Below are 27241 nucleotides of genomic sequence, written 5' to 3' on the forward strand. Positions count from 1 at the left end.
CCAGCATCTGAGGCTGCCTTCCCGTCCCCAAACCAACAGAGCCCCCCTGGGTCCCTTTTCTTCTCCTCGGAACAGCTTACCCAGAGAAAAACGATACTTGGAGACCGCTTACCCCCTGCTTCCTGCTTTAGAGGCCCCTGGCCCACACTGTACCCCTTCATCCAGTTTCGGGCCCTTTCTAGCTCCCGAGGGTTCTCAGCAAGACAGCCCGACCCCGCTACTGTCCCTTGAGGTCGCAGACCCCACCCTGACATTCACCCCACCCCCTGCTCCCCGGGGCTACGGCTGCCCTAATGCCCCAGCTCCTTTCTCCCCCACAGGCTGGCAATCACCCTTACTTCAACCTGCCCGACTTCACCCAGCCATCGCCGCCCTCCACTCCGGCCAGTCTCCCCCCGCACCAGCGCTGCCGGCCCTCTGATGCCACCAAGGGCCTGCTCGTGGCCCTGCTGGGTGGGGGCCTGCCTGCTGGCTTTGTGGGCCCCTTCTCCCGCATGGCTTACCAGGCCTCCCGCTTACCCTCGCTGGAGCTGCTCATCTGTCGCTGTCTCTTTCACCTCCCCATTGCCCTGCTACTGAAAGTGCGTGGTGACCCCCTGTTGGGACCTCCCGATGTCCGGGGCCGGGCCTGCCTCCATGCCCTGCTCAACGTCCTCAGCATTGGGTGCGCCTACAGCGCGGTTCAGGTGGTGCCTGCTGGTAACGCAGCCACGGTCCGCAAGGGCTCGTCCACCGTCTGCTCCGCCCTCCTCGCCCTCTGCCTCGAGAGTCAGGGTCTCAGCGGCTACGACTGGTGTGGTCTGTTGGGCAGCACCCTGGGACTCATCATCATTGTGGGACCTGGACTAGGGACGCTGCAGGAGGGGACCACGGGCCTCTACACCGCCCTGGGCTACGTGCTCGCATTCCTGGGCGGCCTGGCACTGTCGCTGGGGCTCCTGGTCTATCGTTCCCTGGACTTCCCCTCTTGCCTGCCAACAGTGGCCTTCCTGTTTGGCTTGGTGGGGCTGGTGGGCTCGGTGCCAGGCCTCTTCATACTGCAGACCCCTGTGCTGCCCAGCGATCCTCTGAGTTGGAGCTGTGTGGGGGCCGTGGGGATCCTCGCCCTGGTCTCCTTTGTGTGCGTGAGCTATGCAGTCACGAAAGCCCACCCTGCCCTGGTGTGCGCCGTCCTGCACTCCGAGGTGGTGGTGGCCTTGATGCTGCAGTATTACGTGCTCTATGAGACCGTGGCGCCTTCTGACATCATGGGGGCAGGCGTGGTGTTGGGCAGCATCGCCATCATCACCGCCCAGAACCTCAGCTGTGAGAGGGAGGGGCAGGTGGAGGAGTGAGATCCGACCGGAGAGCCTGGGGGTTGGGGGGGCAGGGGGAAATAGGAGGAGGAGAGACTGGAATACAAACATGGGAGAAGCAGCGACCGGAAAAGAGCTGATACCGGAGAGGGACACCCCTTGGAGTCAGGGGTGGAGAGGGGCTCTTCCTAGATTTGGAACAAGCGTGGGGACCAAAACACGTGATGTCTAGGCTGGGGCTTGGGGATCAGGGCATAACTACAGGGCAAGTGAGGTCGAAGGAGCCAACGGAGGGGCTGAGAGGTAGGCCCGCCATGAGCCATGGGGAGGATTTTTCCCTCAGCAGCAGAAAGAGCATTGGGGCTGGAGTGTTTGGCGGGGGGGTTTCAGGCAAAGGGACAGAGCGAGCAGCTGGGGTCAGGGAGTGTGCCTCCCCCCCACCACGAGACACGGTTTCCTTCCCTCATGGTTATGCCTCCTCCCCCTCCCCCCCCGCGTGGTGACGTGACATTGACATCAAACAAGGATCACTCTGAATGTGGCTGTGCAGTTGGTGTCATCTCTGCTTTGGAAGGAGAGTGAAAGTCCTACTCCGCTCTCATTGGAGAATCCCTTGGGATCCCTGCCCCCCTCCCCCCGCCAATCTGGTTTCTGAAATATTCTGGAAGGGGGTAGGATTTCCTAACGTTCAGACGCCTTGACCCTGAATCCCCCAGGACTTCTGTGTCCCGCCCCGTGGCTAATCTGCTTTTCCTGGATTGTCGCGGTCCCGTGATGTCTCCCGGACAGTGGCCAGCCTCCTTCCGGAGAAGGTCCCCTGAGCGGCTCGGGCCGGGGGCTCCCGGGCCAGAGTTCCGTACAGCGCTCCTTGGGAGGCCGCTCGACAAATACCAGCTACTTCCGGACAAGCGATTGGCCTCGCCATCTTGATCGGTTCATGCATATTCAGCGTGGATACTGCATATTCATGACCAAGAACGGCCCCCGGCGCTCTCCCCCCCCACCGAACCCTCTTGGGAGGATCCGGCCGGCCCCGCCTCCTTCATTACCGACTCGCAGAACAGACCATTTTCCAGCGGAGGGAAGGGGGGGGAAATATTCATGGGAGACTTCTGCTGAGGACGAAAGCACGGTCCAAACTAGAATAAAAGTGGCCTGTATTCCACCTTGGTTCTTTAAACTTAAATCTCAGGGCGGGAGGGAGCAGAGCGGGCAGGCGGCGGGGTAAAGCACGTTCCCCTCCCCCGCGTCCCTTCTAAAGGTCGCCCAACCAGGGAGCCGAGGAGGGCCCACAAACGACTCGGGAGCGCGCTCCGTGCAGGCCGGCGCAGGCGACCCCGTAGCGCAAGGGAGGGCGGGAAAGGAAGGGGCGGGGATGTAGGGGCGAGTCTATAAAGGGCGTCATTCGGCCAGCTCGCTCTTCAGAAGCGCCGAGAGCGCGGCCGGGACGGTTGGAGAAGAAGGCGGCTCCCGGAAGGGGGAGAGACAAACTGCCGTAACCTCTGCCGTTCAGGAGCCCGGTTACTTATTTATTCGTTACCCTTTTTCTCCTTCCTCCCCCCGAAACCTTTTCCTTCCCCCCCCCTTTCTTTTTTTTCCTTTTTGGGAGACGAAAAATCTCCGGAAAGGGGGAGGAGAGCGCCTTTCGCTCCTTTTTCACTTCCCCGCCTCCTTCCCTCCCCCACCTCTCCCTCCTCCGCCTTTTTCCTCCCAACTCGGGGAGGTCCTTCCCGGCGGCCGCCCCGACGGGGTCTGAGCACCTAGGCGGAGGCGGCGCAGGGTTTTTGTAGAGAGGTTTGCGCCTGCGCAGCGCGCCGGCCTCCGCGATGCACGGGGGTGGCCCCCCCTCCGGGGACAGCGCATGCCCGCTGCGCACCATCAAGCGAGTGCAGTTCGGAGTCCTCAGTCCGGATGAACTGGTAAGCGGCCATGCCCTCTGCTCCCTGCCGCGGTGCGGGCGGGGCCCGACGGTGGCCGCCAGGGGGACGGGCCGGCGGAGCCTAGTGTCGCGAGGATGTGAGCGAGCTCGGCGCTGGGTCCGGGACGGGGGCCGGGCCGCCGCCGCCGGCGGGGGGCGGAGATCGGGGCCCCGACGCCGAACGACAGTTGATCAGCCCGGGGCTGGGGTGGCGGGGCGCTGTGCAAGTTCGGATGCGAAGCTGGACCCCACATCTTTGTTCCCCCGCCCCCTTCCACCACTATTCACTGAACGCCCGCTGTGTGATAGACCTGACAGATACTGAGGTCGCAGAGCCGGAGGAGTCGCAGGAGGACCCTGCCTTCCACTGGCAGTGTCCGTGGGAGGGGGCGGCCGACAGTCAACATACAAATAAAGGAGCAAACCAGACAGCTGAGTTCTTGGCTAATGCTTTGGATGGAGGGAAGGGGAGTTAGGAGTGAGGCTCCTGTGGGCCGAGTGATGTCAGGGTGCGGGAAGACCCTTCTGGGGAGGTGGTTCTTCCTGGATGAAGAGGAGGCAGCCAGGTCTCTGGGCCACAGATCCCAGACCGAGAGCTTGTCAGACGCCAGGTGCAAAGGGCCGGAGGGAGCCATGAACTTGGTGTGTCCCAGGGGCGGGAAGAAGTGCCAGTGCGACTGGGGTTTAGAAGGGTGAGGAGAGTTAGCAAAACGGGCTGGAGAGACATGAGAGTGGGCAGGCCTGGTGGAATGTTGTAAGTCATAGTAAGGAACCTGAGTTTAATTTCATTTTGAAGATGAAGCCTTTTGTAAGCCGGAGAGTGATCTCAAGTTTACATTAAAAACAGAACAAAACTAGTAGTGCTTTGGTTGCCCTCTGAAAAGCTGATTGTGGGGGAAGGCTAAGGAGGAGGGTGGGAGAGATCAGGGTGGAGGGGGTTTTGGGGGAGAGCTGCTGGTGACTCGGACTCCTTTGTGGAGTGAGCTGGCAGAAGCCAGGTGTCTGGGGAGAATGGCCGCATTTGTGGATGGAGACCCTTTTGCTGGAGGACAAGGCATAGCCGCTTGAGACTTACGTCAGGAGTTGGAGCCTCCTGAGCTCACATCATACCAAACCATAAATTCCAGGTGCGGTTAAGCTTTAAATCCAAAAAGCAAAACTGCAGAGCTCCAGCGCAGTAGAGAAGGCTTGTGGGGGCTGATTCCAGGGGCAGAACCCCTTGGTGGGAATGAATGAATGAATGAATTAGCGGTAAATTTTGAGTGCCTATCATGTGGCCAGGCACTGAGCGAAGCGTTTTTTTCTAAGATTTTAAGTAATCTCTGCACCATAACAAGAGCCCGAACTCACAACGTGGAGATCAGGAGTCACATGCCCCTCCGACCGAGCCAGTCAGAAGCCCCAGCATTTTGTATACAAGGAAGAACAGGGCACGTTTCACTGTGTAAAAATAAGAGCCACTTGTTTTTTTCAGGGGCACCATGGACGCCTAAGAGACAGATTGGGAAGCGGTATTTGCACTGTGATAGTCAAGGTTAGGTTTCTTGATACACAGGGACCACTTACAAATCAGTAGGAAAAGCACACACCTAGACAAACAGATAAAGGATACAAATCAGCAGCTCCCAGAAGTTACAAATGGCCAATAAAAAAATACTAATAAAGACATGCAAATTAAAGTTTTTTCCTTTATCTGATTTTTCTCCGCTGGCCAAAGTATTGGTAAGTAGGCATGCTTACATATGGTTGGTAGCGGGTTAAACTGTTAACAGCCTTTTTGGGGGACAGTCTGACAGTTCTGTCCATCGTTTGATGTTTGTTCTTTGGTCGAGCATTACCGCTTCTAAAATTTTGTCCTTAAAGAAAAAGCTCTGAATTTTTCCTCTCAAGCATGCCCTTCCCCGGGTCTTGCCTGGTTTAGCAAGCACACAGTGGCCATACCATTCCCCCGCTAACTCAGGCCAGACACCTGAAAGGCATCTTTGCTACTTCTCACAACTTCCCCTTGGTCCATCTGTCAGTCTGTCAGCTCTGCCTTTCAAACGCGCCTGGAATCTGGCCATTTATGATCATCTCCATCTGGACCACCTTGTTCCAGCCCACCATCCTCTTTGCCATGAGCACTGCAGTAGCCCTAGCCCTTACCTGTTCCTTCCGCTGTTCGCAGAGCTGCTAGAGAGCTCTTTTTTATCGTGTCTCGCCGGAATGGAATCCTCTCAGAGGATCCACACTGCTTACTCGGAGCTGTAGTGAGGTCCTGGCTAATCCAGCCCCGCTTGCCTCTCCAGCTCATTACCTCTTTGGGTCTTTAAGCACAAGACCTGCCTGTTCTTCCAACCCCACGAGTTCGGTCCTGCCTCAAGGACTTTATTACTCCCTGTTCCTGCTGCCTAGCACAGCATTGCCCAGACCTACCCAGGCTTACTCCTTTTTGTCCTATCGTTAGCATGGTTGTCCTGAGCACCCTGTTTAAATAGCATCCCCCCTGCATCCTGTAACCCCTGGTCTTAATTTTAAGTAATCTCTACACCTTGTTGGGTTCCAACTTACAACCCCAGGATCAAGAGTTGCATGCTTGGGGCGCCTCGGCAGCTCCATCCTTAAGCCTCTGCCTTCAGCTCAGGTCATGGTCCCAGGGTCCTGGGATCAAGTCCCACATCAGGCTCCTGGTCAGCAGGGAGCCTGCTTCTCCCTCTCCCACTCCCCTGCTTGTGTTCCCTCTCTCCCTCTGTCTCTCTCTGTAAAATAAATTAAAAATCTTAAAAAAAAAAAAAAAAATGTTGCGTACTCTTCTGACCGAGCCCATGGGGAGACCCCTGACCCGTCTTGACTTTATTTTACTGCGTAGTTTGGCTTGTCTGAGAGGATCTGTTTTTCTGTTTCTTGCTCTCTCAGGAGAATGTAAATTTCACGAGGGACCCTGTGCTCACCTCTGTAATTTCAGGATTTCAAAGTGTGCCTGGTACATAATCAGGGTGTAATGAGAATGAGTTAAATTAGTGAGTGAAGGAAGTAATTGGAAAGGACACAAAGATATGTGTAGAAGGGTTTTCATCACAATATTGTTTGGATATGATACTGCTTGAAATTATAAATTGTCTCCATATTTACTGATACGAGTTCTGTGGAGTTACCTCGGGGTGTGCTCTTAGACTAGAACAGATCTTCCCAACAGGCTAAGTCCCCTGTTCCCAGACCGTGCTGTGCCCCCGCAGCAGGCTGTCGGCCCAGAGAGAGATTTTAAGTTTTCAAGAGAAGTACAAGGTGAGCTACGGTTGGTCCGCTGTCCTGGGTACTGGGAGTTCCTGATAGTCTCCTTTCGACATTAGGTGGCGACAAACCCCTTTCGGTGACGTCATTATCGCGGGGAAGCTGGGTCTTTAGCAGTTCCCAAACACAGGACAAAAAAGTCGAGTGGTGGAGCGCCTGGGTGGCTCAGTGGGTTGGGCCTCTGCCTTCGGCTCAGGTCATGATCCCAGGGTCCTGGGATCGAGCCCCACATCGGGCTCTCTGCTCCCCGGGGAGCCTGCTTCCTCCTCTCTCTCTCTGCCTGCCTCTCTGCCTGCTTGTGATCTCTGTCAGATAAATAAATAAAATCTTAAAAAAAAAAAAAAATCAGAGTGGTGCTGTCCCCTCGGATTCCAAGATCTGCCAGGTTGTACCCGGCCTGACAGGTGTCAGAAGTACCATTGTGGTTATTTGGGAAATAAAAGCAATATTTCTTTAACATATTGCAATCTCTATTTACGGGTGTTTTCGTAGATGGTTACGAAGTGGTAGGGGACATAGGTATTTGTTAAGTCGTTTGGCCCTGGACCCCGGGAGTGCTGGGAAAGTTGCTGACGCACTTGAGCCCCCAAGGGCACTGTGAACCCAAGTTCAGGGATCTGAGAAGGAAGTTACCAGGATGCAGAGTGAGGCCCTGTTTTTGGAAGAGTGAGAGCGTGTCTGCATTTTACAAACCCCGTGGCTGGCTGTTCACAAAACAGAGGCCGCCTCTGGTGGGGGTGCGGGGGGGGCTTTAATTTCTCCCTGCAGTGTTCGCAGCTGGGACAGCTCACCTGTGTCTGAGAGAAGAATAGATCGCTCCGGTGTGCGTAGGAGGGTCGGTGGGGGGCCTCTTGTGGTACAGGCGGTGTTTAAGAGTCCTGCGTTCTAGAAGTCGTGGGGAGGGTGTGTGTCAAGTCCTGAGGGCCCTTGGAATTCACTGCAAGACGGAGCTATGGCCTCTGCTGTTGTGTGGTTTGGATGTTGCGGAGTCCCGAGGGGGAGGCAGCTCGGGAGGGTCCCGCACTCAGGCTCCATGCAGAGCTGCTAGGAAGTCAGCAGAGCAGGGAGCCGGCCATGCTGGAAGAAGTTGGCTCCTGTTCCTTAAACAGCAATTGTCTACCGTGAATAGCACCAGATTATTTATTTATGTCCTAGTTTATTCCAAGAAGAATTTAGAACATGCTATATCCTTCTAGATGTGCCCTATGTTGGTGGACCAGAAGCTTATTCTTATCTTCAAGTTATTTATAATCGGGGGCAGGGGGCTGGGGGTCTCGGTCGCTTAAGCGACTGCCTTCGGCTCAGGTCATGTTCCTAGGGTTGTGGGATTAAGTCCCTCGTTGGGCTCCTTGTTCAGCAGGGAGCCTGCTTCAACCTCTGCCTGCTGCTCCCCTGCCTGCTCCGTCTCTCTCTCTCTCAAACAAATAAATAAATCTTAAAAAAAAAAAAAAAAAGGATTAAGGGTGGGATTTCCTGCACACAGTACAAGTGTTTACTGGCACGGTGCTAGGTGCTGATAGAAAGCGAAGGAAACCTGATCCTTGCCCTCGAGGGTTGCAGTCCAGTGGGAGAGACAGACAAGTAAACAGGAACGGCCTGGCCGAGAGCCCTGCTGGTGTGTGGGGTGGGACGGCTCTCCATCCCAGGACTCTGGGTTGTGCCCTGCACCAAAGGCAGACTCTTATCTGAGCCACCCCAGGTGCCCTTAAGATTTTATTCTTCAGTAATCTCTACGCCCAGCGTGGGGCTTGGACTCAGGACTCCAAGGTCAAGTCACACGCTCCACCCCTGAGCCAGCCAGCTGCCCCTAAAGAGAAAGAATATTTGCTAAGAATCTGTGGCAGGCATCTGTCCTGCAGTCTCGGGCAGCCCCTGGGAGCAGCCGCCCCTCAGGACGCTAACCCTTGTCAGACGACACCAGGAGCCTGACCCCTCTCACACGGGTAGCGAGAGGAAGGGTTGGGGGCTGACATGGTTTGTATATAATCTGAAGTGACAGTTTGTTACCTTGTGGTAGGGAGAGAGTCCAGAACCTTCCAGGACAGCTCCTGGCCCCATCTTGATGCCTGGAAGCAGAAGAGTCCTTAGCAGGTGGGTGGCTTGGTGGGCACAGCCGTCCCTCTTTTCTCCAGGCTCTCTGAAGGCGCTTCCCGGCAGCCGGGGGCCCTGGCAGTTGAGATCAGTGTAACAGACAGTCACCAGGAGCTGTGGGACCTGGGAGGACAGGGAGATGCTGGTACTCTCCAGGGAGGCAGTGGTGGAGGGTTAGGGAAGCACAGAGGCGCTTGTTTTTGTCCTGCTGTCCTGCCGAGCTCGGATGTCATGCTGAGCGCAGGAGGGTGTGAAGACTGGATTTCCCTGTAGAAGGCGCCCCAGCTGTGCAGGTGGGTGGAGAGAGACAGGTTGGCCGCCTGGGGAGCCCCTGATGCCAGCCCACCGGAAGTCCTGGCCTGAGGCAAGTGGCTGGAGGCTCCGAGGCTGGTGGGAGGCGCAGACAGCTGTGCCAGGTGCTGGGGCAAGATCGGATCAGGCCGGGTGTTTTCCTGAGCGCCTGTCGAGTCCTGAGCTTAAGCACGTCCGCGACATTACATGGTCCCGCGTGACAGAGCTGGGATGGTGGACCAGAGGCCTCCAGCTCCAGGACACGCCCGGGTAACCGGTCTGTCTGTTAGAGCGAGCGGGCGCGAGGAGGGGTGCGGGAGAGGGAGAAGCAGAGCCCCCGCTGAGCAGGGAGCCCGCCGCGGGGCTCTAACCCAGGACCTGCAGATGATGACCTGAGCTGAAGGCAGACGCTCAACTGACTGAGCCCCCCAGGCGCCCGTTGATTCAGTAGATAGTTTGATATGTGAATCCGGAGTTCAGGAGAAAGGGGAGGCCCGCAGGCGGAGATCTGGGCGTCACCGGGGTCGAGGGAGCGCTGGGGATGGCAGGCCCGCTGCCTCAAGGGTGCGGAGGAGCTGAAACCTGGGGGCAGAGCGCAGTTTGAGGGGCAGTGGGAAGCAGAGGAGCCGGGGAAGGAGGCGAAGGTGGAAGGGCGGCAGGGGCTCCCATGCAGGCGGTCCCCCGCGTCTCAGGCTGACGAGCTCGGAGTGGGGCGGTGTGCCGGGCAGGGCCCCGCTTCTCCGTCTTTCAGGCCTGCCTTCAGGGCTGCGGCGCCAGCAGGGGTCATGGATCACTGCAGCGGGCCGGCAGGGGCTCCCTTCCCTTTGCCTCCCCCCTGTGATGCCGTGGAAACAATGCACAGCGATCCTGGCTCTGTCGCTTTCTAGCTGCCTGTCCTTCGGCCTCTGGTGTCGTCATCTGTGAGATGCGGACAGTGATGCGTGTTTTACCAGTTAGCCATGCAGAGCAGACGAGTCCCCTAGTGCTGCGCTGGGCCCCAGAAGGCGAGTCCCCGGGAGGCGAGCTCGGAGCAGCGGGATGGTTATGTGTTGGGCCTGGACAGGTTTGGGTTTGAGTCCTCCTGGCCCCTGGAGGTGGAGGCCTTGGACAAGTCAGTTGACGCAGCCTCAGCCTCCTCCTATGCGAGCGACATGACCTCATTCCCAGAAGGTGAGCTGATCGGCGTAGAGAAACAAGCTGTACAGAGGGCGGTTGGCCCGGCACGAGGGGGACATGCAGGTCAAAGCTTTTCTTAAGTTTAAGTTCGTCCCTCTGGAAGTTTAGGTCAGACCCAGCTAATGTCAAAGTCCTTGGCTCTCAGTGTGCGAGAACTAAGGCTTCCTCAGCCCATGTCTCAGCCAGACATGCTTCTGAGCCCCTCCGTCACCTGCCCCAGCCTCCCTCCCCCAAGGGGTCCCTCAAGTCTGACGCCCCACCTTTCTCAGGATTCCGCCTTCGGTTCTGCCTCTTTCCTGGGGCACCGGGGCACCCTTCTGCTCCAGCACCTGCCTCCCCCATCTCATCCCAGCATCTCTAGCTGAGCAAGGACGGGGTCGGGCTGCTGGGGCCTCGGGAAGGAGGTGATGAGGCCGGGGGCGAGCGGTGGCGGGCTTCAGGAGCTGAAGCTAGGGGCCAGGCGTGTCTTGGCAGGCTGCAGCACTGTCCCCTGCCAGGGACCGGATTCGGGGCTTGATTTCAGCTTTGGGGAAGAAGCAAGGCATTGGTTTTTTGTTTTGTTTTGTTTTTTTTTTTACTCCTCCTTGAAACAACTTATTTCTTTTTGGGGGTAAATCCTGTGGATGTCAGCGATCTGGTATTGAACCAGAGGGGTGTGTGGGGTTTGAGTCGGGGAGATTGGCAGCTTATATAGAGGCCAGGGTCAGCTGCACACAAGTCCTGAGCACCCTCTCCCACCCGGACAGAGACCAGGACCCCCGGCGCTGGCACCCCCAGAGGAGCGGACCCACTCATGCGCCCTCCTCCTTTGAGGCCTTCGTATGTGAAGGCTGGAAACCAGGAATCCTATTTAGTTGTTACTGTTTTTTGTTTGTTTTCTGTAGAAACGAATGTCTGTGACAGAGGGTGGCATCAAATACCCCGAGACCACAGAGGGAGGCCGCCCCAAGCTTGGGGGACTGATGGACCCGCGGCAGGGGGTGATCGAGCGGACTGGCCGCTGCCAGACTTGCGCGGGTGAGCGCTGGGGCTGGCGCAGGGTCCCCACGGGACGGCGGGCGGCTTGGGTCCTTGACCACCACGCCCAGGGGCGGGGACCCCTGGGGACCTCTGAGGTGCTAGCCAGGACGAGGGTGTGAGGTGTGTGTCCCCGCAGGAAACATGACGGAGTGTCCCGGCCACTTCGGCCACATCGAGCTGGCCAAGCCCGTGTTCCACGTGGGCTTCCTGGTGAAGACGATGAAAGTGTTGCGCTGCGTCTGCTTCTTCTGCTCCAAGCTGCTCGTGGACTCCGTGAGTGGGGTTGGGCTCTGGCCTGGAGGAGGGGTAGCTCCGTGGGGGCACTGAGGCGCAGCCTGGCCAACCCTCCTCTGCTCTGTCCCCAGAACAACCCAAAGATCAAGGACATCCTGGCCAAGTCCAAGGGGCAGCCCAAGAAGCGGCTGACTCACGTGTACGACCTGTGCAAGGGCAAGAACATCTGCGAGGGCGGCGAGGAGATGGACAACAAGTTCGGGGTGGAGCAGCCGGAGGGCGACGAGGATCTGACCAAAGAGAAGGTAGCGGCTGGCGGGACCGCCAGGGCGGGGGGCAGGCTGGCGGAGGGCTGGCTGGCGGAGGGCTGGCGGGGTCTCGGCACTCACGGCCCCTCTGTCCCCGGCAGGGCCACGGGGGCTGCGGGCGGTACCAGCCCCGGATCCGGCGCTCGGGCCTGGAGCTGTACGCGGAGTGGAAGCACGTCAACGAGGACTCCCAGGAGAAGAAAATCCTGCTGAGTCCGGAGCGAGTGCATGAGATCTTCAAGCGCATCTCGGACGAGGAGTGCTTCGTGCTGGGCATGGAGCCCCGCTACGCGCGGCCCGAGTGGATGATTGTCACCGTGCTGCCCGTGCCCCCGCTGTCTGTGCGGCCCGCCGTGGTGATGCAGGGCTCTGCCCGCAACCAGGTCAGCGGCTCCCGGACTGTGCCTCTCCATGGGGTGGCCGGCCCCAGTGGCGGGAGCCCCTGGGCTGTGGGCGGGCGCGGGCAGGAGTCCCGGGGTGGAGTGCAGGGGCCCAGGTGACCGAGCCACCGGCCGGCCCCATGTGTTCGCATGAGGCTCGTGGCATGGTTGGAGGTCACGGCGGTGCTTCCATGTGCGGGAGGTGAGCGGCCGGGCCCGCGGGGCGGTGACCGTGCGGACCTCTGGCCACAGGATGACCTGACGCACAAACTGGCGGACATTGTGAAGATCAACAACCAGCTGCGGCGCAACGAGCAGAACGGCGCGGCGGCACACGTCATCGCCGAGGATGTGAAGCTCCTGCAGTTCCACGTGGCCACCATGGTGGACAACGAGCTGCCCGGCTTGCCCCGCGTGAGTCCCTGTGCCGCCCGCCCTGCGCCCGAGCGGGAGGCAGCATGGGGGGGGCCCGTACTGACTGTGCGGTGCGCCCACCCCATCTCCTCACAGGCCATGCAGAAGTCGGGGCGGCCCCTCAAGTCCTTGAAGCAGCGGCTGAAGGGCAAGGAAGGCCGGGTCCGAGGGAACCTCATGGGCAAGCGAGTGGACTTCTCGGCGCGCACCGTCATCACCCCCGACCCCAACCTCTCCATTGACCAGGTGGGCGTGCCTCGCTCCATCGCCGCCAACATGACCTTCGCGGAGATTGTCACGCCCTTCAACATCGACAGGTGGGCTTGGCCTTCAGTGGGGGCAGGGATGCAGGGGCAGAGGGGCGTGCTGGAGGGACACATGTGGGGAGCTGGGAGACTGGGGCAGAGAGCGCTTCCACTGGGGCTCTGGGGTGCAGGCGGCAACAGGGCTTCGGGGAGCTCTGTGCTCAGCACACCTTTGCTCTCTGCAGACTCCAGGAGTTAGTGCGCAGGGGGAACAGCCAGTACCCGGGGGCCAAGTACATCATCCGGGACAACGGCGACCGTATCGACCTGCGTTTCCACCCCAAGCCCAGTGACCTTCACTTGCAGACCGGCTACAAGGCACGTGGCAGGCCGGGGCCTCCCTCCCTGCCCCCAGCAGGAAGCTCTCTGGAGCGTGGGCCTCGGAGGCTGTCCTGTTCCTTAGGGTCCAGGCCTGGGGCATCTCTAAAAGACCCCTGCTGTCCTCAGCAATCTGCGGTGGCCGGGGTGGGGAACGCACTGGCCCGAGTGCGGCGCCCTGGGTGTATATGGCCAGTCCAGGAGGCGCGAAGCAGAAGGCTTCGCATGCAGAGTGTCTAGGTACCCCCCCACCCCCCGCACCAGAGATCCTTGAGGCTGGGCGATGCTGTGCTTTGTTCCGTGACATCCGGTCCGGAGAGCTGGTCGCTGCGTGTTGCACGTGAAATTGCACCCTTCCATCGTCTCTTTCCAGCTGCAGAGCATTTCTGGCCCATGGCCTCTTGCTCGTAGCAAGACCCCTCCTCTGAGCCTCCGCTTGCCTCCCTAGGTGGAGCGGCACATGTGCGACGGAGACATCGTCATCTTCAACCGCCAGCCGACTTTGCACAAAATGTCCATGATGGGGCATCGGGTCCGCATCCTCCCCTGGTCTACTTTCCGCTTAAATCTGAGGTCCGTCCCCTGGCCATGGGCGGCGGGTGGGGCCGAGCGGCTGCCTGACGCTTCCCTGCGGCAGATCCAAGCCCGGCTTCTCCTGGCCACTGCAGTGTGACGACTCCTTACAATGCGGACTTCGACGGGGACGAGATGAACTTGCACCTGCCCCAGTCCCTGGAGACGCGGGCGGAGATCCAGGAGCTGGCCATGGTGCCGCGCATGATCGTCACCCCGCAGAGCAATCGGCCCGTCATGGGCATCGTGCAGGACACGCTCACGGCCGTGCGCAAATTTACCAAGAGAGACGTCTTTCTGGAACGGGTGCGTGCTTCTGCGGTGGGGGCCCGGCTCGCGTGGGCACTGTGACCAGGGTGGCGGGGGGATGCCGGGGAGGAAGAGCTGGGACGTGTGCGTTGACCTGCCCCACACCGACCTGTGTGCCCGGTAGGGGAGGGGAGGCGGTTAGGACGGTCAGGAGCCAGAAGGGGTTTATGGCTTTAACGCCCAATTCGGCTTTTTATTTTATTTTGTTTTTTTCCCCGTTTAATTTTTTAAGATGTATAATTTCAGCTACTGTTAGAAAGCAAAGGTGAAGGAAAACACATGATCTAATTATGGTTTTATTTCCTTTTTCTTTTATCTTTTTTTTTTCTCTTTAAGATTTTATTTATTAAACAGATCACAAGTAGGCAGAGAGGCAGGCAGAGTCAGAGGGAAGCAGGCTTCCTGCTAAGCAGGGAGCCCGGTGTTAGGCTCATTCTCAGGACCCTGAGATCGTGACCTGAGCCGAAGGCAGAGGCTTCACCCACTGAGCCCCCCACAGGCACCCCGGTCGTTTTATAACTATTAGAAGTAGTTTATGTTTATTGTTCCAGAGAAGAGAGACGCAGAGTCTCATGATCATAATGAATTTGTCATTAAAAGTTTGGGAAATCCTCTCCCTGGCATCTGCCTCCCCAGTCCGCTCTCACCCGCGGGTTCGCGACCTTCCCCGGCGCCGTCCTGGGGCTGAAAGCTGCCGTTGCTTGTTCTGGTGCAGGGAGAGGTGATGAACCTGCTGATGTTCCTGTCCACGTGGGACGGGAAGGTGCCGCAGCCAGCCATCCTGAAGCCACGGCCCCTGTGGACGGGCAAACAGATCTTCTCCCTCATCATCCCCGGCCACATCAACTGTATCCGCACCCACAGCACCCATCCCGACGATGAGGACAGCGGTCCTTATAAGCACATCTCTCCCGGGGACACCAAGGTAGGATCCGGCCTCCGCCTGGATGAAGGCAGGATTTGGACAGGGGCGCCACTGCGGGGGCCTTGAGTGGGGTGCTTTGTACGCAGGTGGTGGTGGAGAATGGGGAGCTGATCATGGGCATCCTGTGTAAGAAGTCTCTGGGCACGTCGGCCGGCTCACTGGTGCACATCTCTTACCTGGAGATGGGCCACGACGTCACTCGCCTCTTCTACTCCAACATTCAGACAGTCATCAACAACTGGCTGCTGATCGAGGGTGAGCGGAGGGCTCCGGCGAGCCCGCTCCTGGAGTCCGGACTCCCTCTTCTTCCCGTTCTTCCGTCCTTCGCTTTCCTGCCTGGATTTGGGGTCCCGCTGCCAAGTGTCTTGGCTGTGATTCCATTCCAGGTTTTGGCGGGGGAGTGTAAGGAGGGAGTTGGTGATGCTGCTCCGTATTCCTAGGTCATACCATTGGCATTGGGGATTCCATTGCTGACTCCAAGACCTACCAGGACATCCAGAACACTATTAAGAAGGCCAAGCAAGATGTGATAGAGGTGAGTAAGAAAGCCGGCTGAGACCCAGTGACAGTCGCTCTGACACGTGGAGGGGATGTCGGCGATAGCCGGGTGGGTGTGAGGGGAAGGGAAGCAGAGCGGATGCCGAGCCCTGCCGCCTCCCTCGCACCCAGGTCATCGAGAAAGCTCATAACAACGAGCTGGAGCCCACCCCGGGGAACACCCTGCGGCAGACCTTCGAGAACCAGGTGAACCGCATTCTCAACGACGCCCGAGACAAGACTGGCTCCTCTGCCCAGAAGTCCCTGTCTGAGTACAACAACTTCAAGTCCATGGTCGTGTCTGGGGCCAAAGGTTCCAAGATCAACATCTCCCAGGTGGGGAGCCTCGTCCCTCCAGATGCGGGCCGCGGGGGAGGTGTGACGGGGCGGCGTGCTGGGAGTGCGGGCTCCTCAAGCAGAGGGAGTCAGGGGCATCCCCCCTCGTTCCCCAGGTCATTGCCGTCGTCGGACAGCAGAACGTGGAAGGGAAACGGATCCCATTTGGGTTCAAGCACAGGACCTTGCCTCACTTCATCAAAGACGACTACGGGCCCGAGAGCCGTGGCTTCGTGGAGAACTCCTACCTGGCCGGCCTCACGCCCACCGAGTTCTTCTTCCACGCCATGGGGGGTCGCGAGGGGCTCATCGACACGGCTGTCAAGACTGCCGAGACTGGTGAGGCCTTCTGGCCCGGCTGCTGCCGGGGGGTCCCCGGGGTGGGTGTGGGGGAGTTCCTGGGCCGGGGATTTTGTCTCTCCTGGAAAGAGTAGCAGTTGGAGGTCAGGAGCCAGGGAGGCGGCCCACGGGACACGCACGGCCCACTGCAGTGCTCCCTGGTGCAGGGACAGGGCCCGAGGTCTCTTGCGACTTGTCCCCTGGGGGCTAGTTCCTAGGAGCCCCCTCTAGGCCCTGTCTCCAGCTGGTGGTGGGCGCAGCGTTCATGGAGGGGCGGGGGGGGCTGCTGTCTCTTGTGAGGGTCGGTGGGTGAAGGCGTCGGTGCCCTCGGTGCACGTGCCCATACCCCTCCCCCCGCGCAGGGTACATCCAGCGGCGGCTCATCAAGTCCATGGAGTCGGTGATGGTGAAGTACGATGCCACGGTGCGCAACTCCATCAACCAGGTGGTGCAGCTGCGCTATGGCGAGGACGGCCTGGCCGGCGAGAGCGTCGAGTTCCAGAACCTGGCCACCCTGAAGCCGTCGCACAAGGCTTTCGAGAAGAAGTGAGGAGGCTGCAGCGGGCGGGTCCTGGCCCTGGGGCTCTCGGCTGGCCTCCTAGGACACCCCTTCCTGTGCGCAGAGACGTTGCCCGCCCAGCGTGTGCCTTGAGGCTACCCACCCTCTTAGGGCCCTTTGTCCCTCCTGGTGACGGCAGGTGCACGGTGGGGGCCGACCTGAGACCTGCCCCACCTGGTGCCCGATGGCATCCGAGCAAGCTCAGGTGGCCTGGCCCCAGCTCGGGTCCTGCTGGCAGCCCTGGGGCCTAGACCTTGGATTTCTCTGCCCCGGACGCTTGGCCCTGGAGCCCCGTTCTGCTGGCCGTGCGGCTCGGAGCCTCGCGGTGCTCCTTGCAGGGATCCGGCCTGGGCCCGCCTGCCCCTGACGGCTCCTGCCGCCCACAGGTTCCGCTTCGACTACACGAATGAGAGGGCGCTGCGGCGCACCCTGCAGGAGGACCTGGTGAAGGACGTGCTGAGCAACGCGCACATCCAGAACGAGCTGGAGCGGGAGTTCGAGCGCATGCGCGAGGACCGGGAGGTGCTCAGGGTCATCTTCCCCACCGGCGACAGTAAGGTGCGAGAAGCAGGAAGGCAGGGCTGGGGCGCCGCTGCCCTTGTGCAGCCATGCCCTGCTCTTGACACCCCCTGCCGCCCCCCTTCAGGTGGTGCTGCCCTGTAACCTGCTGCGCATGATCTGGAACGCTCAGAAAATCTTCCACATCAACCCCCGTCTGCCGTCCGACCTGCACCCCATCAAGGTTGTAGAGGGTGAGTAGCGGCCCGGGGACCCCTGGGCCAGGCTGTGGGACCGGAGTGAGCCGGGCCGCGGTCTACCCTCTCTTGACCTCCGTTGACCCCCAGGAGTCAAGGAGTTGAGCAAGAAGCTGGTGATCGTGAACGGGGACGACCCCCTGAGCCGGCAGGCGCAGGAGAACGCCACGCTCCTCTTCAACATCCACCTGCGCTCCACGCTCTGCTCCCGCCGCATGGCCGAGGAGTTTCGGCTCAGCGGGGAGGCCTTCGACTGGCTGCTCGGGGAGATCGAGTCCAAGTTCAACCAAGCCATCGTAAGTGGTGGTCTCAGCCCAGCCTCGCTTTCCTCTCCTCTGACCTGTGCACTCAGCTGGGCTCTGAGCGCAGCCTGCCTTTGCCCACCAGCGCCTGGGGGTGGCTCTCGGTCACTGAGGGTCTGTGCTCTGCCAAGTCCCGCATGGGGGGCTTTGTGCCTCCTTCCCTGGCGGGCTGTTTCCATGACGCAGACACAGACACTGACCCCGGGCCTTGGACAGATGGGTGACGACTCCGGTACGGGCAGTCGTACCGCAAAGAAGCCACGTGGCTGGGATGGGAAATGGGAGGGTCGTTCTTTCTTTTCTGAAAGTTCCTGGTGTGTGCGGAATTCCGGTTTAGGTGGAGGTAAGGGACAGGGGGAGTGAGCAGGAAAGTGATTCAGACGTACTGGGAGAGACCATCGCTGTCTCTAATGGAGGTTTTTACAGGGAATCGGGAAGACAGAAATGTCTTACAGGCATGGCTCTGAATACGCGCACGGTAGTCCAGTTTTATAAATGAAATAATTAAAACGCATCAGGAAACACTAGAACGTGATTGAAAGAAGGAAGGCTTAAGTGAGCAGAAGGACATCGGGTGTTCGAGGATTACAAGATTTGTGCTGCTAAATGGCCATAATCCCCAAAGTGATCTACAGACCCAGCACTGTCCCTGTCAGAGCCCAGCTGCCTTTTTTGCAGAGATGTATAAGCTGATCCTAAAATTTATAGGGAATCGCAGAGGATTCAGAGTAGCCAGACAGTTTGGGAAAACAACAAGATTGGAGGACTCCCTCTTCCCGATTTCAGATATCCCCGTAAAGCGCACATCTCAGGATCGCGCGGTGCTCACGTGAGGATGTAGAGACAGGTGCACGGAACTCGAGTTGATGGCTTGCAAGTTAAACCATCATGTTTACAGTTTTTTTTTGTTTTTTTTTTTTTAGATTTTATTTATTTACTTGTTTGATAGATAAAGACAGCAAGAGAGGGAACATAAGCAGGGGGAGTGGGAGAGGGAGAAGCAGGCTCCCCACTGAGTAGGAAGCCCCATGCAAGGCTCGATCCCAGAACCCTGGCATCATGACCTGAGCTGAAGGCAGATGCTCAATGACTGAGCCACCCAGGGGCCCCTACAGTTGTTACATTTTTGCCGAGGGTGCCAAGTTGTTGCATGGGAGAAAATAAGTCTTTTTAGCAAATGATGTTGGGGGCCTCACTGGGTTCTTAAGTCCATTAATCCAACCCTTGGTTTCAGTTCAGGTCATGGTCTCAGGGGTTGTGAGATCAAGCCCCATGTTGGGCTCTGCACTCAGCTCGGGGGGTGGGGGAGCTCTGCTTGGGATTCTCTTGCCCTGCCCTCCCCGACGCATGCTCCATTTCTCTCAAATAAATAAACTAAAAAGTAGTAGTGCTGGGACAGCTAGGCATGCACGTGCAAAATGCTGAAGTTGGATCCCTATCTCGCGCTGTGTAGAAAAATTGCTTCAAAATACATTGAAGATTTACGTATAAGAGCTCAAGCTGTAAAAAGTTCTAGAAGAAAATGTGGGGTAAATTTTCATGATCTTTGATTAGACAGCAGAGTCTTTGGTTTAACACCGAAAGCATCCGGCTAAAGAGCACAAAACAAGACAGATGGGGCTTCGGCCATATGAATGAAAATCCTGTGCTTCAGAGGACACCGGCAAGAGAGTGAGAAGACGACCCAGAACAGGGGGAGAGCTTTGCACATCATCCCGCATGAAGAATACATAAAGGACTGCTGCGAGTCGGCAACAGAGAGCTAAGGCCTTGGATAGACACCTTCTCGCAAAGAATACACCTAAGTGGCCAGTAAATGCACGAGAAGAGATGGTCAGCGTCGTGAGCCGCCCAGGAAACGCAGCTGCAGCCCAGTGAGCCACCACCTCGTGCCCCTCGAGTTAGGATGGAAAGAGGCTGTGGGCGAAGCCATGGAGCCGTGGGAGTTCTCCTGGGCCGCTGCTGCAGGCAGCACAGCTACTGTGGGGCCACTGGGGGTCATGGCCCGCTGCTCCTCGGCAGAGTGGACACAGGTACCGTTTGAACCGGCAGATCCACTCCTAGGAACATACCCAAGACTGGACAGCATGTGCACAAAAACGCAGCACACAGACGATCGTGGCCCCATCGCTCATAACAGCCAAAACATCTGTCCGCGGATGGGTAAGCAGGACTGCCAGCGCCGCACAGAGCAGCGTCTTGTGGTCGGAGCAGCGAGGTGCGGAGCCGGAAGACGGCGATGAGCCTTTGGTTGCCGCGTGCGCGGAGCCCGTGTGCATGGAGCCTGTGTGCACTAGGACTCTCTCTTGTGGGAAGGTTAGAGCTGATGGCGTGTGGTTGTGACCTCAGTGAACAGAAACTTCGGGGAGCCCCCCACTTGGAGCACTGACGTGACCCTGTGTGCAGCCCATGACTTGAGCATTCTCTAGAAGTTAGGGTCTCAGGTGGCCCAGGGCCGCCCCCCGTGTGTGTGGCATGGAAGGTGAGGAGGAAGGGGCGCGCAAATCTGACTTGCTGTGCCGGGTTCCTGTCCTGTCCCAGCAACCGTGTCGCTGTCCTGACCGCAGCTCGTCGTCCCTCGCCAGAGGGAGGTGCTCGCTTTCTCTGATGCCAGCTTTTCTTAATCCGTAGGCCCATCCTGGGGAGATGGTGGGCGCCCTGGCTGCACAGTCCCTTGGAGAACCTGCCACCCAGATGACCTTGAACACCTTTCACTATGCCGGCGTGTCTGCCAAGAACGTCACCCTGGGTGTGCCCCGTCTCAAGGAGCTCATCAACATCTCCAAGAAGCCAAAGACGCCTTCACTAACTGTCTTCCTGCTGGGCCAGTCCGCTCGAGACGCTGAGAGGGCCAAGGTAGGGGCTGGGTGGCTCGGCTTCTGGCGGGAGCAGGAGGGGGAGTGCTCTCGCCCTCGAACGCCTTCTCTCTGCAGGGAGGGCTTGCAGAAGCCTTCAGAGCTCCCTACATGCCTGTGTCCCCAACGCCTCTTGTTCCCAGGACATTCTGTGCCGTCTGGAGCATACGACACTGAGGAAGGTGACCGCCAACACAGCCATCTACTACGACCCCAACCCCCAGAGCACAGTGGTGGCAGAGGATCAGGAATGGGTGAATGTCTACTACGAGATGCCTGACTTTGACGTGGCCCGCATCTCCCCCTGGCTTTTGCGGGTGGAGCTGGATCGGAAGCACATGACCGACCGGAAGCTGACCATGGAGCAGATTGCCGAGAAGATCAACGCGGGTAAGGCCGCCCGGGCTCCGCGTCTGTCCCGGCACTGCCCGCTGGTCCCCAGTGAGCCCCCCAACCTCCGCCTTCCGTGGGGCTGCTCCGTGTTACCCTTTCTTCTAGAAGGTGCTGGGAGGGGCAGGGGAAGCTGGGAGAGCGCCATGGGGGAGAGTCCCGTGGCCGCCGGCCTTCTCACGGCCCCTCCCCCCCACCAGGCTTTGGCGACGACTTGAACTGTATCTTTAACGACGACAACGCCGAGAAGCTGGTGCTGCGCATCCGGATCATGAACAGCGACGAGAACAAGATGCAGGAGGTGAGGGGGCCGGGGGCCGGGGGCGGCGCCGGGCAATCCTCTCCGGCGACCAGAGGCGTGAAGGCGGCACGGAGGCCGGCCGGGATTTCCAAAACTCGTAGCAGCAAAACCATTTGCAAGTTGAGGTAGCAGCTGTGTGGCCCCGACAGGTGGCGTTGAAGGGGGGGAGGCCCTGGGCTGTCCCTCCGCGAGCCTCCCGCGTGAGGGCCAGGGCAGGGCTAGCACGTCTAGCTAAGGCGGGTGACAGCAGGTGCCGCGGGCCCGGAGAGCGCGCCGGAGCGGTGATTTCAGACCTGGGCACAGACACGCGCTGAACGGTGGGAGAGTAGATCCAGGGATCCGGCAGGAGGAGAGGCTGGCTGCCCCCAGGAGCCCTTTGCTGCTCGGGTGGCGGCCACCACGAGCTGGGAGGGGCCGCAGCTGCCGGCGGGGGCCCTTGGAGCGCACGAGCTCCGGAAAGCCTGTCGGGAAGGCGGGCTGCGGGAGCCTTCCCTGGGTCTCTGTCAGGATCGCGAAAACCAGCTAAAAAGTAATGTCATGGACCACGGAGGGCAGAGTCTGGGGCCTGACGTGCCTCTCAGGCCCCTGGGGCGGCTGTGGTCTGGGGTGAGCATGGGAAGAGGAGGAGGGTGGAGGGTTCCAGGCCCCCGGCCTCGCTCTCGCTGCAGGAGGAGGAGGTGGTGGACAAGATGGACGACGACGTTTTCCTGCGCTGCATCGAGTCCAACATGCTGACCGACATGACCCTGCAGGGCATCGAGCAGATCAGCAAGGTCAGCGTGCCCCTTCCCCCAGCGCCCCCCGCCCCCCGCCGCCCCCTCTCCCCGCCGCTCACGCCCTCCCCTGCAGGTGTACATGCACCTGCCGCAGACAGACAACAAGAAGAAGATCATCATCACAGAGGACGGGGAGTTCAAGGCCCTGCAGGAGTGGATCCTGGAGACGGACGGCGTGAGCCTGATGCGGGTGCTGAGCGAGAAGGACGTGGACCCCGTGCGCACCACGTCCAACGACATCGTGGAGATCTTCACGGTGAGCCCCCGACGCGCCACTGCCCCGCTCTCTTCCCGGGATCCCGGGTGTCCGACCGGAAGCGGCCCCCGCCTTCTGTCTGGGCGTTCGCTCACTCACGTTTGTCCAAAGCTGAGTCCCACATTGGGTGTGGGCGGCTGCGACCCCTGACTGTCCCTCCGCGGGTCCGGGTGGCAGGAGGAGCTGGGGGAGAGCAGAGCTCCTCGGTCTTGTCCCATCACTCCGCCCGCCCTGCCGTGCCAGGTGCTGGGCATTGAAGCCGTGCGGAAGGCTCTGGAGCGGGAGCTGTACCACGTCATCTCCTTTGACGGTTCCTACGTCAATTACCGCCACTTGGCTCTGCTGTGTGACACCATGACCTGTCGCGGCCACCTGATGGCCATCACCCGACATGGGGTCAACCGCCAGGATACCGGGCCTCTCATGAAATGCTCCTTTGAGGAAACGGTAACGATGGAGCGGGGGGGGGGAAGGATGGAGAGGGGGCGGGGAGTGCTGTAGGAAGACAGGGTACGCCAGAGTGACCTGGGCAGTGGCCCCTCGGAGCACGGGGTGCGGCGCTGTCTCACGGGCCCCCCGTCGGCCGGTCGTGCAGGTGGACGTGCTGATGGAGGCCGCCGCGCACGGAGAAAGCGACCCCATGAAGGGGGTGTCGGAGAACATCATGCTGGGCCAGCTCGCACCAGCCGGCACCGGCTGCTTCGACCTCCTGCTCGACGCCGAGAAGTGCAAGTACGGCATGGAGATCCCCACCAACATCCCCGGCTTGGGGGCCGCCGGACGTGAGTAGCTGGGCCCCTGCTGCCCAGACCTGGCCAGGGGGCGGGGGTGGGGAGGCCGGTCCCCGGGCGCGGTGCTCAGGAGTCCCCCTGCTTCTCCGCAGCCACTGGCATGTTCTTCGGCTCGGCGCCCAGCCCCATGGGAGGGATTTCTCCGGCCATGACGCCCTGGAACCAGGGCGCAACCCCGGCCTATGGCGCCTGGTCCCCCAGTGTCGGTGAGTGACCCGGCCCGTGAGGAAGGGCCTCTGTCTGGGTCGTCAGAGGCGGGTGGGCTGTGGGGTGAGATGGTGCCCCACCAGGGAGCTCTGGGGACGCCGCTAGGCTCCAGCTCTGGTTTGAACTCCTGTTGCGCTTCACAGGGAGTGGAATGACCCCGGGGGCAGCCGGCTTCTCCCCCAGCGCTGCCTCCGACGCCAGCGGCTTCAGCCCCGGCTACTCGCCCGCCTGGTCTCCCACGCCGGGCTCCCCGGGCTCACCCGGCCCCTCCAGCCCGTACATCCCCTCGCCAGGTGAGCTGTCCCTGTCGGTCAGGGTCAAGTTCCTTCCTCCCCAATCCTTCCTTTGGGGTGACTTTCCATCACTGAACTCCTGGCTTTTTCCCCCACAGGTGGTGCTATGTCTCCCAGCTACTCCCCGACATCACCTGCCTATGAGCCTCGCTCCCCTGGAGGTTATACGCCTCAGAGTCCCTCTTACTCCCCCACCTCACCTTCCTACTCCCCTACCTCTCCATCCTACTCTCCAACCAGTCCCAACTACAGCCCCACATCACCTAGCTACTCCCCGACCTCGCCCAGCTACTCCCCAACCTCTCCCAGCTACTCCCCAACCTCTCCCAGCTACTCCCCAACCTCTCCCAGCTACTCTTCCAACTTCCCCGAGCTACTCTCCCACTTCTCCCAGCTACTCTCCGACCTCTCCCAGCTACTCCCCGACCTCTCCCAGCTACTCCCCCACCTCTCCCAGCTACTCGCCCACCTCTCCCAGCTACTCGCCGACGTCCCCAAGCTACTCTCCCACCTCCCCAAGCTACTCTCCCACATCCCCAAGCTACTCACCAACATCCCCAAGCTACTCGCCAACCAGCCCTAACTATTCTCCAACCAGTCCCAATTACACCCCGACATCTCCCAGCTATAGTCCGACGTCACCGAGCTACTCCCCGACTAGTCCCAACTACACGCCCACGAGCCCTAACTACAGCCCAACCTCTCCAAGTTACTCTCCAACTTCACCCAGCTACTCCCCAACCTCGCCGAGCTATTCCCCGTCAAGCCCACGATACACACCACAGTCTCCGACCTATACCCCAAGCTCCCCCAGCTACAGCCCCAGCTCCCCCAGCTACAGCCCCACCTCACCGAAGTACACCCCCACCAGCCCCTCGTACAGCCCCAGCTCCCCAGAGTACACCCCGACCTCTCCCAAGTACTCACCTACCAGCCCGAAGTACTCACCCACCTCCCCCAAGTACTCACCCACCAGCCCTACCTACTCGCCCACCACCCCAAAGTACTCCCCAACATCTCCTACTTACTCGCCGACCTCTCCGGTCTATACCCCGACCTCGCCCAAGTACTCGCCCACCAGCCCCACCTACTCACCCACCTCCCCCAAGTACTCACCCACCAGCCCCACCTACTCACCTACCTCCCCCAAAGGCTCTACCTACTCACCCACTTCCCCGGGCTACTCGCCCACCAGCCCCACCTACAGCCTCACCAGTCCGGCCATCAGCCCGGACGACAGCGATGAGGAGAACTGAGGGTGCACGGGGCGTAGGGCAGCCCGAGCGGTGCCTTCGTGGGGCGCAGGCCCCTGGCCCGCCTCCCTTGTACATAGCACCTGTGACAAAGTTCTTCGTTGATGTTCTGGTCCCGTTTCCACTGGGGCTTCTTGTCTTGTTCTCCACCTGTGCTGACTCAGAACCCACTCCTGGCTGTGGTGGTCTCCTTCCTGCCCCACCCGCCCCAGGCCTGTCCCCACATCGAGGCTCCCTCCTTGCCTGTGGCTTGATTGGGGGTAGAGGGGATGTTAACGTCTTAGGGGTAGTTCCTGCTCTGGGTCGTTCTAGCTGATCCTTGGGAAGAACAAAGCTAAAGCTAAGCTGCCTTTTGTCTGTTATTTTATTTTTTGAAGTTTAAATAAAGTTTACTAATTTTGGCCAAAAGTGTGTCAGCATCATTGTGGGCAGCACACCTGGGCCGCCGCCTGCCCGGGCCACTCCCTGCCACCGAGAGGCGGGCAGCCCAGAGCTGACGGCTCTTTACTCTCTGGACAAGCACCTGCCACAGGCCACGTGCTGCTTTCTGCCAGCGTTATGGTCCCCCAGGGGTGGCCCTTGCCCTCTGTTAAGGCACTGCTGGACATAACAGCTTTTTAACCTTTTATTACCGTGATTTGGAAAAGTCCAGAAAGGTCCATGTGCCGCAGAAGCGGAAGTGTCCCCGTCCTCCACACCACCACCAGGAGGCACATTTTCTTCCAGTATTTCTCCTGCACGTTTCTCAAGTCCTTTCTAACCACTTTTTGTTTTGGCCTCAAAGCAACAATGAGAAGGTTCTGGATCCTGTAATAGCTTTGAAAGTGGCTGTGAAAGGATTCAGGGATAATTTGTTACTTTTGGCCACTCCATATTTTCTTCCGTTAGTTTCCTGTTAATGTGTGTATCAGCTTCCTCCATTCCCTGCTAGATATTTCTGCTTTGCTTTGGATGTTTTAAATTAATTTTTTTAAATCAGAAGATTTCAGAGAACAGTATAAAACATTAAGCCCAAGATGTAACTTGATCACTGAGGTTACAGGTTATAGATGCTATTTTGCCGTATTTAACCCCAATCTTAAATTGTTTCAAAAGAAATGACTTGTTCTTATAAGAAGAATATATATTTGTTATAAAAGATCAAAGCACCACAGAAAGAAAGAAACATCAAGTCTTCCCAAATCCCACCACCGAGAAGTGAGCACCACCGTGGTGAACGGAATTCCAGGCATCTCCTGCGTAGATCGCAGGGTGATAGAAGGTTAGAAATTGTTGAAGGGGAATGGGATTGCTTGAGTTTGGGCCATGAGGATACCATGGACTGCCTTACAAACGGCCAGTATTTCTCACCGCTCTGGAGGCTGGGGGATCCAAGGTCAAGGCCGCTGGCTTCTTGGTTCATAGATGGCCATCTTCTTCCAAGTCTGCAGAGGGCAGAGGGGTGAGGGAGCTCTCTGGGCTCCTCTCAGGGCATTGATCCCCATCATGAGGGCTCCACCCCCATGCCCTAAGCCCTTCCCCAGAGCTCCCCCCTCCAGACACTGTCACATTAGGGACTAGTTTCCAGCCATGGGAATTTGGGGGAGACAAACATTAAGTCCATAGCGTGTGCTATGTAATAAATTTGATAATTTTTTAAGGAGAAAAAATTAAATGAATTCACCAATCTGCCAAATGTCATATCACTAGTTCTCCATGAGCACCATTCCTGACAGGTCCCTCAACGTTATGAAAACAAAACGAATAAAGGAAAAGCAGAATCAGACCCGCAGATTCCGAGAACAAAGTGATGACTGCGGGGGGAAGGGGAGGTCCAGGCTTCCCCTAATGGAACGAGTAGGACCTGGGGGTGAAAGGCACAGTGGAGGGATTAGAGCCAGTGGGATCCTGATGGCATCCCAAGGGAACAGGTGGCAGCCGCGTGGGGGTGAGCACAGTGGCACGTGTCAGTCATCCACTTACTATGTCACACACCTCACACCGGCGTGACATTGCATGTCAACCGTGCTTTGATAAATACATCATAAAACTATTGCAGTTGGTAATGTTGGGTTATTTTTTTTAACCCACTGAGCCACCCAGGCGCCCCATGTTGGGTTATTTTTTAAAACATTAAAAGTAGGGGCGCCTGGGTGGCTCAGTGGGTTAAAGCCTCTGCCTTCGGCTCGGGTCATGATCTCAGAGTCCTGGGATCGAGCCCCACATCGGGCTCTCTGCTCAGCGGGGAGCCTGCTTCCTCCTCTCTCTCTGCCTGCCTCTCTGCCTACTTGTAATCTCTGTCAAATAAATAAATAAAATCTTAAAAAAAAAAAAAAAATTTAAAACATTAAAAGTTCGGGGGCGGGGACGCCTGGGTGGCTCAGTTGGTTAAGCGGCTGCCTTCGGCTCAGGTCATGATCCCAGTGTCCTGGGATCGAGTCCCACATCGGGCTCCTTGCTCAGTGGGGAGCCTGCTTCTCCCTCT

At 58.8% G+C, this 27241-nt stretch overlaps 2 protein-coding genes across 2 annotated transcripts; both read left to right on the forward strand.

The window, feature by feature from the left end:
• The first annotated feature begins 293 nt into the window (after window positions 1-293).
• LOC111161235 (solute carrier family 35 member G3) lies at window positions 294-1334 on the forward strand. Its single transcript, XM_022524833.1, has one exon. The coding sequence runs from the start codon at window positions 294-296 to the stop codon at window positions 1332-1334; it is 1041 nt and encodes a 346-aa protein (XP_022380541.1).
• Window positions 1335-2723: 1389 nt separating this feature from the next.
• On the forward strand, window positions 2724-25179 carry LOC111161116 (DNA-directed RNA polymerase II subunit RPB1-like). The gene is given in 30 exon segments (XM_022524605.1): window positions 2724-3214; window positions 10926-11058; window positions 11198-11334; window positions 11427-11600; window positions 11705-11986; window positions 12236-12397; window positions 12494-12714; window positions 12888-13020; window positions 13469-13593; window positions 13689-13899; window positions 14618-14827; window positions 14914-15082; window positions 15268-15362; window positions 15497-15700; window positions 15817-16039; window positions 16402-16585; window positions 16985-17156; window positions 17245-17350; window positions 17444-17649; window positions 20287-20511; window positions 20654-20900; window positions 21101-21201; window positions 21870-21974; window positions 22051-22233; window positions 22477-22680; window positions 22829-23015; window positions 23117-23230; window positions 23375-23524; window positions 23623-23882; window positions 23884-25179. Coding segments are annotated over 30 exon segments (5913 nt in total). The 5' UTR covers window positions 2724-3121; the 3' UTR covers window positions 24781-25179.
• The last annotated feature ends 2062 nt before the right edge of the window (window positions 25180-27241 follow it).

The sequence above is a fragment of the Enhydra lutris genome, unplaced genomic scaffold, assembly GCF_002288905.1.
Source record: "Enhydra lutris kenyoni isolate GAN:26980312 unplaced genomic scaffold, ASM228890v2 scaffoldscaffold82, whole genome shotgun sequence".
Lineage (NCBI taxonomy): Eukaryota > Metazoa > Chordata > Mammalia > Carnivora > Mustelidae > Enhydra > Enhydra lutris.

Excerpts from the sequence above, each read along its gene's own strand:
- LOC111161235 (XM_022524833.1), top strand. The coding sequence starts at position 294 with ATGCCCCAGCTCCTTTCTCCCCCACAGGCTGGCAATCACCCTTACTTC.